This window comes from Volvox carteri, assembly GCF_000143455.1.
Source record: "Volvox carteri f. nagariensis unplaced genomic scaffold VOLCAscaffold_53, whole genome shotgun sequence".
NCBI classification, from domain to species: domain Eukaryota; kingdom Viridiplantae; phylum Chlorophyta; class Chlorophyceae; order Chlamydomonadales; family Volvocaceae; genus Volvox; species Volvox carteri.
This window is the reverse complement of record NW_003307596.1, coordinates 134196-145347: the sequence shown is the minus strand read 5'-3', so window position 1 is coordinate 145347 and position 11152 is coordinate 134196. Positions and strand designations below refer to the sequence as shown.

The 11152-nt window shown below is 55.7% G+C and overlaps 2 protein-coding genes across 2 annotated transcripts; both read right to left on the bottom strand.

Moving 5' to 3' along the window:
* Positions 1-42: 42 nt before the first annotated feature.
* VOLCADRAFT_96524 (uncharacterized protein) lies at positions 43-6471 on the bottom strand (the record flags this gene model as incomplete). The annotated part of the gene is made up of 8 exons (XM_002955556.1): positions 43-317; positions 546-738; positions 969-982; positions 1835-2632; positions 3540-3739; positions 4161-4627; positions 4949-5006; positions 5453-6471. 8 exons carry the CDS (start codon positions 6469-6471, stop codon positions 43-45), a joined length of 3024 nt encoding a protein of 1007 aa, XP_002955602.1.
* A 1919-nt stretch (positions 6472-8390) lies between these two features.
* VOLCADRAFT_106872 (uncharacterized protein) lies at positions 8391-8895 on the bottom strand. Its single transcript, XM_002955555.1, has one exon. The coding sequence runs from the start codon at positions 8882-8884 to the stop codon at positions 8444-8446; it is 441 nt and encodes a 146-aa protein (XP_002955601.1). The 5' UTR covers positions 8885-8895; the 3' UTR covers positions 8391-8443.
* Positions 8896-11152: the final 2257 nt, after the last annotated feature.

Below are 11152 nucleotides of genomic sequence, written 5' to 3'. Positions count from 1 at the left end.
ACAAGCCCGCCCCGCCCACCCCCTGGTGGACCCAACAGCCCTTCAGCCGGAGGAGGTCGCCCAGCCCGCCTCAAACCGCGGGGAGGAGCTGGCGGGGACGCAGCGACCGGCGTGTTCGGAGAACCTGTAGCGCAACACGCAGGAGCGAGCCAGGTTGAAGTAGGCTCCGAAATCGCCATGGAGGTGCTTCGCGCGAGCTGGCCAATAGTATTGGCGATCCGTACTGGCAGCGGCAGCGGCAGCTGCAGCGGCGGTGGTGGCTGCGGTGCCGCCGGCTGCAAGAAGGTTGAGAGCATCGCCGCCAACAGCACCACAGCCTTGAGGGCCGCGGAGAGCCACCGCAATGCCGCCGGAGGAGGATGGGGGAACGTGACCGACGCCGCCAGCAGCGCCGCTGCTACTGCTGCCGCCGCCGCTGGCGCTGGCGCTGCCGAAACCGAAGCCGCTGCTACTGACGCCGCCGACGCCGCTGCTGATGCTCAACCCGGCGGCTCCAAAACTGGCGCAGTAGCTGCTACTGCCGCCAGCGCCGCTGGCACTCGCACCTCCCACCATCCCGAAGCTGCCGCCGCCGCCGCCGCCGCCGACACCAAGGCCCCCGTCAACGCGAACCAGCTTCCAGTCCTGGGGGCTGTGGGTACCGTGTACACTCTCCCATTTGCTCTCACACGCGGCGAGGAGGCTGTTTCTGGATCCATGCCAGGCGAGGGAGATGACTTGCGTGTTGCCGGTCGATAGCTCGTACATGGGACGAGCATGTCCGCCGCGGAGGTCCCAGGACCAAATAGACTCGCCTTGGCCCCCTGTGGAGAACCAAATGTAAAGAAATGGAACGAAATGTAAAGAAATGTAAAGAAGTGGAAAGACATGGAACGAAATGTAAATAAAGAAGCGGAATCACATCGCTCATGCTACTCCATTGTAGCTCCCTCGTGTGCAATCCACGTGTCATGACGGAAGTCGCCCACCTGCAGAGGATCTCCTGCGACCACACAGACAGACAGACAGACAGACAGACAGACAGACAGACAAGAGTACGTATAGTTTCCTCCGGGTTATGCACGCGCGCACACCCCCCGGTGTAGAACACAGAGATGGACGGCGGCGGCGGCATAGGAAGAGGGCATCCGCCGGGGAGCAGAAGCGAATGCCAATCGGCGCGAGAATCGGAGGTTGAGCACGCCGCTCATATAGTCGCGTGCAAACATAATCAATCACAAGCACGTAGCCGCCAGTAGCTATTCCCGACAACTTCTTTTAGACAGCCACTCAACAAAGAACTGTATGTACTGGCGCCGTACTGGCGCCGTACTGGCGCACGACAGCCTTGGCGAGGGAAATGTGTTGGCATCGTACGTAGGATAGTCCGGTACGACACAGTTCGCCGTATTTTAACATGTGATCCATCGCGCCAAGACCGGTGCATGTACACACGAACGTTCATCCACCATCCATACGCATTCCCCTCACGACACATGGTGCTGCATGTATTCGTGTGAGAATACATAACCTGTATCCTGTGAACCTGTCCCCTACCCTTCTAGTTGGTCACATCGTTCATAAGCGCCAATGCACCACTATGTCCTGAGTCTTTAAGCTTGTGGCGCTTACGGCTTCTCTCAGCTTATTAGGCCTCCGGGCTCTTAGGGGCTCGTTAAGCCTCTCTAGGTAACACAGCCTGGATATGTATATAGTACGCACATACATACATACATACGTACATATCGTTTTTATGTATGTACGTGTGTGTATTCTACATCACAGGTGTCCTTTATTGTATTCATTTCATCATGTTTCACCACAAGGGGGGTAGCGTTGTACGGCGATGCCCCACCTGCAAAGCAAATCATCCCGCCGCCAAGTTGCCCTCGACCGCCGCCGTCGCCGCCGCCGCTGCCGCCGCTGGCACTGGCGAGCACTACCGAGTTCAGCGGCGCCGTTTCGCCGTTCGTCAGCGTCACCGCCGCCGAGCCGCACTTCGTACGCACGTCCCACAGCTTCACATCGCCGGAGCGAGCACACGTCGCAAACAGGTCCGACTGCCGCCAGGCACTCGGCGGTACGGCAATGTCCGTTATGCCGTACAGGTGCCCAAGTAGCTGTTGCTTGACACGCAGCGTCTCCAGGTCGTACGACACGACTATATTTCCGGTCAGTGCTGCCACAAGGATTGGCGCCGTAGGAGCTGTGCCGTCGTACAGTAGCCGTGTGAGACAGATCGGGCCGCCGTCGCCGTCACCGTCATGGGCCGCCGCCATGGGCTCCGTGTCCGCCGATAGGCTCGTGAGTAAACTCAAAGGTGAAGGATCGCCACGGGGTGACGGAAGCGGCAACGTGCTGATGACGTGTGGTCGTACATTATGTACGACGGTGGCAGCATATCCACTCCGCCGACACCACCTATGCGGCGGACGCCCCTTCCTGAAGTCCTCATCGTCTTCGTCTCCTTCTCCGAACAAGATATCGTCATCGTTGTCGTACATGTCAGTGTCGGCATCATCGCCGCGGCCTGCGGCGTAGTCCTCGGCGGCGGCGACGGCGCCGCCGCCGCGGCTGCCAGGAGCCCAAGAAGCCATTTGGCCGCCAGGTCGCAGTGTGCTGGCCAGGTTCCAAAACTGAACTGCTCCGCTACCTTCGGGAATTGAAAACAGAGCGAGAAACGTCAGCGCGAGAGACACACAGACACACACACAGACAAAGCGTTAGCAGGTCCCGTACACACGACAAGGACGAGCAGAGTTGTTCAACTGATGCAGTGCACGATGCGGTTTTTAAACTTGCAGTGTCCTTGGCGGCCGCGACGTGGTGTGGTACCCGACATGGGGCACACAAAGCAGGATATATGTCTGTCTGTCTGTATGTACGTATGTCTGTCTGTCTGTATGATGTGTGAAACAGGGGGGTATATCTTCGCCCGTGGCAGCTACCCTGCGAAACCCTGCCTTCCCCGGTATTTCGGGGCACCCTCATCTAGTCACCCTAGTCAACTTCTCAGTGGATCGCCAAAGGTTCCACACCCACCACCAGCATCCAACGGAATCTGCCGGGTCGACAGCGGCCCAACTCCATTCCTGGTCGGCTCGCAGGTTAACTTTATCCCAGGTCACCACCGTCCATCAACTAGGGGCGCAATACCTTCCACCATCGGAAGGATTTTTGACCCTAACGGGTATCGATCCCGGGATCTCCCGGGGGCAATGGTCGCGCGTTACCAGTAGTGACAAACCCTAAAACCCTAAGTAAGTAAGTATGTATGTATGTATGTATGTATGTATGTATGTCCTACCCGATCTTGCCCTGCAAGATGAGCCTGCCCTTCCACGCATCTACCCGCCTAACTGTCCCTAACTGTCCCTAACTGCCATAACTGCTTCGGCACCGCAAGAACAACGAGGTGTCATATAGAGATGCGGCATCCATCCGCGAACGCAACCCGGCATGAATTCAAATGTGTAAATACACAGTCCCCTCCAGTACCAAGACGTTGATGTACGGCATATGACCCTCTCTCCCTCTCTCTAAGCTTCCCACCCACTCACTCGTCACAAAGGCGAGTCGCTCCCCCACCACATGGACCCCAGCCGGGCTGCCACCAAGACCCGAAACATTGCCGTACAAAACGTACTGGAGTGCCGTATCACCGCCGCCGCGACCGCCACCATCGCGGCGGCGGCCGCCGCTGGCGAGTGGCAGCGATGACGACGGCGACTCAGCCGGTGCCCGAAAGCCTCGGATAACCCTGGAGTACGAGTACGAGTACGGAGGAAATGTCGTAGATAAATATCTTATAAATATCTTACAGATAAAAAGTTACATGCTGCTCCGTCCAACGCCAGGTGTGCGTGTGTGTGTGCATGTAGGGAGGTTTGTTCCCAAAGCTGTACTTTCTTCCAAGAAAAAAAACAAGAAGTACGTACGAACGACCAGCGACGGACAATTCTGCACAAAGGCAATGAAACACAAAAAGGACGACACACATACACACACACACACTCTAGGTAGCGTGACACCGTTTCCCGGACTACCATTCCCAACCTCCACAACAACGACCTGACAACCCCCTAACCACCCGGCAGTCACCATGAAACCCTAAAACCCTGACAGGCTTATAAACTGCTCAGCCGGTTTCGGAGCTATCCACTCGCCACACGGCCACCTACCCGCCGCCCTCGTTCGATGCCACCCACACCAAGCCATTCGTGCTGTCAGCGCAAAGCTGTACGGCGTACGGCGGCCCAGACGAAGAAAAAGACCGACCGGCGCTGACGTTATATTGGGCCACCCCGTCGTACTGCACGTAAGGCCCCCGTCCGAGCGTCAACGCAGTAACGACGACTCCCGATGACGGCGGCGAGCGAGCCCCGAGTGCCGCCGCCGCCGGCGGTGATGACAGCGGCGGTGGCATCCTCGCGCAGTTTCTGCCGCCGCCGCTGTCGTACCCGCTAGCGAGCACCAGGAGGTCTCCGTCGCAGCACATGCGACCAGCGGGCATGTTCGAAATCTCATGTACGTCGCACATGGCATTGACGAGCCAAGAAGCCAACCCGGTGCCTCCAGCACCACTGCCGCCATGGCTGCCGCCGCCGCTGCCGCCGCCGGCTGCCGCCGCAATGCTCGTCGGGCCCGGCTGCACTAACGCCGCTGCGGAAGAGGCAACAGAGGCGATCAGCGCCCCTGGCCCCGCCGCCGCCGCCGCCGCTGCCGCTGCTGCTGCAGCGCCACCCTCACCCTCCTCCTGCTGCTGCTGCTGCTGATGTTGCTGGTGTTGCTGCTGCTGGTGGTGTTGCTGAGGAAATGGCAACGCGGGTGATGGCTGATGGCTGGGGGCAAGAAATCCATGCCGCCCCAACCCGCTGCTCCCACTTCCGCTGCCGCCGCATCCACCACCGCATCCACCGCCGCCGCTGCTACCGCTGCTACTGCTAATGCCGGCGACGGAGAAAGGTACCGGTTTGGAGTTACTGAATGCGGCTAGCGGGGAGCTCTGCACGTGGGGCGGCTGGGGCCTGCTGAGGGCAGGTGGTGGGTAGGAGGAAACAGGAGTTCGAACTGGAGTAGGAAATGGGCGCCACGTCACGTCACGTGACGTCACGTGACGTCGCAAGGTGCATCACGATTAGGTAACATTTTACGACATTTAATTTGTACGAAGGGTTGAGCATGCAGAATATCGTACATGCAGGATATCGACGGCTGTAGTTGCACCCTAACGGAGTTCGTTGAAATAAGACACGTGGCATGGTGGCGGCTCCGTAATGGGTTTCGGAGCACGTTTGCTGCCACAAGGAAAAGCCCTAGGTACTATCAGACGCGCATCCAGACCTCCCCACGGCAACCATCGCAACCCTACCCGTACCCCTACCCAACCCCAATTTCCCCCATCAACTTCTCGGTTCCCAAACCCGGGTAACTGTTACAACAACCTAACCGCCAGAACTACCTAACGACTAACCGTTGCTGCCCAGCATGAGCAATCGAAGACCGAAACTCCTCCAGTGATCTGTCACCAGGCGCCGCCAACAGCGCGAAGACCTGCTCAACGTCGGGCATAGCCGCCGTCATGCGCCGCCTGAACGCGTCGTCCGAAAGGTCGACGCCGCACACTGGGCTGCCGTCGAGCGGAAAGTTGGCGACGAACTCCGACTCCAGGGAGCCATCCAAAAAATCGTTCTCCTCCCGGAGGGCGATCAGCGCCGCCAAGTACGTGCGGAAGGCCGGCGACAAGTCGAAGTAGTGCAGGCGGTTGTGCGCGGCGCGGAGGCGCCGGCAGGCCGCGGCGGCGGAGGCAGCGCTGCAGCCGTCCAGGAACGTCAAGATGCTGTCCAATAATTCGTTGGTGAGGAGGAGCAGGCGGGAGTGGGGCCCGTGGGCGCAGCTGGAAACGCGGCGCGGTGAAGCCGGGAGCTCTGCGGGAGCTCTGTTGGGCGAGTCACGGCTGCGGACGGCGGGGCCGCCACCATCACCACCACCACCATCCCCAACACAAGAAGCACCACTGTTGTCAGCAGCCGCAGCAGCCGCACGGCCAGCAGCACGGCCAGCTGCGCCGAGGAGCACGTTAACAGCAGCTTTTAAGCCGCTCAAGGGGGGTTCGTCATCGGCGCTTTGCGCGCCTGCGGTGCCTTCGCTAGGTGCGTCGGCCATTTTGCTGGTGCTGCTGCTGGTGCTGCTGCCCTCATCGGATTCGTTCCCATCATCGTCATCGTCGAGTTCGGGCGGCAACGCGGACGTGATAAGGCGCTCAGCTGCTTGGGCAGTTTGCAAGATGTTGCTCAGTTGCGCGACAAGATCGCCGCCAGGCGACGTAGCTTGCATCCACGCGTTGTGAACTGATGCACTCGAGATGGCTGCTAAGAAACGCATGTAGTGTCGCCTTCCCAGTCTCTTGCCTGTTTCTTCCGTCCTTGCGAAGAAGGCAAGAGCCAACTCCTCGGGGTCACCATCGGCCCAAAGAGGCCGTGCGCTGGACATTATAGGAATATGAGGAGTGCACGTCGCAACAGCATACACATCTACGGACTTGCTACGTATACTTTTTCAAGTTGCACCACCTGGAACAAACCTCGCGTTTCATGCGAATGCCTTTCTGGTGGGCTTTCCGAGCCCCATGCGATTTCGGAGCCTTACGGATACACAACAAGACATTTAAATACATCGGACTATAAATAGTCTGCGTGATTGGCAAACATTATGTGACCTCTTACGGTTCGCGTACGATACGGAGTTACATCAAGCTACGTAGAAACTCACAAGCCTTGCAGCATATATTTCAGGTGGGCCGTTATGGCTGGTTGCATAACAAATTGCGGATGCGAGGCGACTGCTTGCATAACAAATTGCGGGTACTGCTAAAGTTGCAAGTCGCAAGTCGCAACTCGCAACTCGCAAGTCGCAAGGAACACGCAAAATTTCTATTATGATATACTATATACGCGAATACGTACGTGAACCACGCCTGTAGGGTGTAAACAGATAGCATTTGCGGCGTCCGCGTCTGCGGGCTATGGCCGATCGCAGGCGCAACTATGCTGAAGTGGCTTGCGGCCTATGTGGCTTCGTCTGTCTGAGCAGTGCAATGTAGCTGTCTGAGCAACGCAATGTAGCTGTCTGAGCAATGCAATGTAGCTGTTCATACGCACAAGCTCACTCAGGCCTCATCTAGTTCTTATCAGTATTTGCTTATTGTATCTCATTAAGTTCTTAACAGTATTTGCTTATGGGCCTTCTGGTGGGGTTCCGAGGACTTTCGCCAATTGGGGAGTCTAATTGCTGTGGTTGCGGGTTCTGAGCCTGCCCTTGGATTTGTTTTTGGATTATTTAGGTGACTTGCGTTGTCTGGTCTGGGTTGGAGTCTTGTTTGCCCTAATCGTATCAGGTGCAGTGCACGGCCTGCTGGCCCGCTGGCTGTACTCTTTGTGAGTCTGGAGCCCACTGTAACAACCACACTGCCTCCAGGCATCCCTAGCCCCGGCGGTGGACTGATAGGAACTAGCCTAGTCCGCACAAGTTCCACACAAGTGTGGGGGTGTCCGTAAGAGCTGGGGGGCCCATGGGCGGTAAATTGTTTTTAGGGCGGTTGCATGGTGGACCATCATCATCCACCCTCGTCCGCTTGAGCACGGAGCGCCTTAGAGCAACACGCCGGGTCTCCCAGACTTCCGAGAGGAACCTGGCTAGTGCCAGGGGTGGGGCCTCGGTCATAATCGTGCGCATGTTGCACCCTTGAAACATGAGGTCACGTTCGCCCGTGTACTAATGTACGCCAGGCATTCCACAAAGACATGCATTTCGTCTTCAACCGCCCCGCAGTCACAAAGCCTGCAGGTGCATGCTGTGCACTCATGGCCGTTAGGTTGGTTAATCTCTAACTCCCAACAGCCTAACCGGAAACATATAAGCATTTGATGCAAACATTGGGGCATGGCGATTTCAGGTGGTCATTATGGATTTCAGCACGAACAATGAACCCTGCCCACTCCCCCATGCCCCTTGCGGGCAAGCAACGGAGAATCGGGTGAGAGACCGAGCTTTCTATTAGGGCCTGGTGCCTTAATAGGGAGGGGTAGAGTCTGTACAGGGTTTCCGGGTTTCCTCGGTCTTCTTGAATCCTCACCCCAAGAGCCAGTCTTCTTGTGTGTTTCAGGCTCAGTGCTCAAACTCGCGTGACGGAGCCTTGACCCCCGGGGGAGGAGAGCGGAACTAGTGGACCCGTGGCTCTCAGCTGCTTAGGAGGGACAGAGGCCCCTTACACCCCTCTCCTGTCTGCGGGAGGAGTTTAGGTGGTCTTTCTGTTGNGGCTGGGCAGCAGTCCCTGGCCAGTTTCAGGCACGGTCAAATACTTGCACACACGCACACGCACACACATACATACACACACACAAGCTCACGAAGTTGAATTGAATTGTTACAGAGTGGGAGGCTTCTGGGCCATTTGAACATATTGTCACACAAGCTCGCGATATGCCAGCTGAACTGATTCCCGTGCCTCGAATGCCCTGGTAAAAACCTTCTTGCGGACGTAACCCAGCTCAGACAATGCACGGCTAATATCAGGGACGCTCCAAAGAGTGCCCAGTAAGTTTGTCATAGCGGTGGCCAGATCGGAGAGCATTGCTTGGTCGTCGGCCTGCACCAGCTCCACCAGCGTCTGTGCAGCGATCTCATCAAACTTGCGTAGTTTGCGTGTTCCTGTTTGTCCTCTAAGCGGCAGGACATCGCCATTCGCCACGTAGGACTGTATGATAGCATGCACAGTCCTCTCGCAAGGTCTGTGCCCGAAAGCCTCAGCTATTTGCGCTTGCGTGTAACCCTCGTCGAAATAGAGGTGGCAAACACGTTCGCGCACTTGTTTGCTGTAGTAGTAACGGTTCAATACTTCTCCCATTTTGAGATCCGCTCTACAAACTGAGTATGCACACGTACGTATTCGCGTATATAGAATATTATAATAGAAATTATGCGTGTTCCTTGCGACTTGCGACTTGCAACTTGCGACTTGCAACTTGCGACTTGCGACTTCAGCAGTACGCAAGACCGCACTTCGCCTCGCATCCCGCAATTTGTTATGCAACCAGCCATAAATTTCAAATCCATGTTCCTTTGGGCCGTCAACTGTAGTGCAAGCAGTACATGCGCAGTGAACTTTGCTTACTAACCATCGCAATTCGGAGATCGCCTCTGTCGCCCATATGCGTGGTAAGCCATGATTATGTATTATGTATACACACCATACAGTGAAGATTTCATAAAATCCGACTGTTTCATTGATGCGAGTACATCGGCATCCGGCCAACACCCCCCAACATAGGAATGAAGCTAAGGCACAGATTTGGCACAGGTTAAGCCATAGATCAACAGAATCTAAACTGCATGTTTTAATGAGTCTAAACTTGTGGAGCTAATGGCTGAAGTGTCGGGAGACCTCGGAGCTCAAGGTGGCCAAGGATGTGCAGGGATGGTATCGGGCACAGCATTGTCAGAACTATTGGCAGCAGCCCAGACAGGGCTGGGAAATGCTGCACCCATCCCACAGGTAGCGTGTTTGCAATTGTGCTACCTGACAGCGAATGGTCGCTTTTGTCACTGCTCCTTATGACCTTCTTTATCTCCTGCTATAGGCTGAATACTACGAGACCCAGCGGGTTTTTTCCTTGTGGGCTGTGCTTGGGTTCGGTTTCTTGGGTTCTGGGATGGCCTCATCCAACTCTAGAATGCGTCAGGGGTGTATGGTCGTTCCCATTCAGCGCCTCCGTTGCTGTACAGCAGACCTGGTGTGTCATGGTTTGTGGGCTGCCCTGGCCTGGGGGTGTTTGACTGGTGGATGGCAACTGCAGGCACCAGACAGACCCATCATCCTTGCCATCACCTGTAATAAAAGGTCTGCTTTACAAGGCCCTTGCCATGAATGGTATCATGTTTGCTTAGATCATACTGCTGATATGGCGAGCTATCAGGAGACAAACTCTCTTACACTCTGTTGTAGCGCGATAGCTACACAGTAATGATGAGCTTATTAAGAAATATGCGAATCAATTATGACTATGAAATCTTCTGAAAACTGACATGGCTGTCAAGGAATCGTTTGTAAGAATTCACCGGAACTGAACATCAAGAATCTGTACGACAGCCTTACCGAAATGCATAAATTTACTGAAATCGTCTTTGCTCACAGAACGGACGTGGGTTTGTTTAGAATTCATATTCTACTCACGTTCGGAGCGCGGTCTTATACCGTGGTCGGGGCAGTGCCGGCCTGAGACATACTTCACGGGCCTGTAGCATTGCACTACACTACAACACACTCATTCATCCCTGTGCACCCACATCATATACAACACAGAATAATCATAATATGTGACCTGTACAAATATCCCCTGGCACAGCCCACATCTACGATCCCCTATTCAGCCTAGCGGTCATAGAAGTGTACGGCACGAATCCAGTTTGTGCATGCTTCTGCCGTTATTGACCTGAACGCCTCATCGATTGCCACGATCGGTGGAACCATGCACACAAATTGATGATTAGACTTGAGCCACTGCTTCACAGCACCAAACAGTTTCTCGATTGGGTTATAAACTGGCGTGTATGGAGGCAGAAACAAGCACTGGATGTCACTAGCATTGCAGATGCCAGTAAAAAGCTCCTTGCCATGGATTGCACAGTTGTCGAAGACCACCACAGAGCATGTAGGCAAGGGGAACTTGTTCAGGAAGGGCAGCTGCACAGGCCATAACGAAGAGGAACAAACCATGTTTTGAGTGGTGGCCATGGACAACATCTTGGTGTACATAAGATGCAAAGCTTACCACATCCTCGATGAAAAACTTGGTGAATATCTCCTGTGAAGCCGCACCCTCCATGGTTCGCCGTGCTAGCACCCCAGAGGTGCACATTGCAGCGATAGTGGTGAAGCGCCGACCACGCACAAACAAGCTATGGGACTTGCTCAATTCACCACGCTGGGCCCAGGCATACGGTTTATTCAGCGAGCGATCATCCTGCAGCATGTGTGGGGTTAGGTCCTTGCCATGACCCCTGGGACCCCTAGAACGCAATATGCTACTGGAAACTTACCGTCGCGACTTCAGCGATGAAGACATACTGGTCAGCCATGTAGCCGTTCATATGCACAAGCTCGCGATATGCCAGC

Excerpts from the sequence above, each read along its gene's own strand:
- VOLCADRAFT_106872 (XM_002955555.1), bottom strand. The coding sequence starts at position 8,884 with ATGGGAGAAGTATTGAACCGTTACTACTACAGCAAACAAGTGCGCGAA.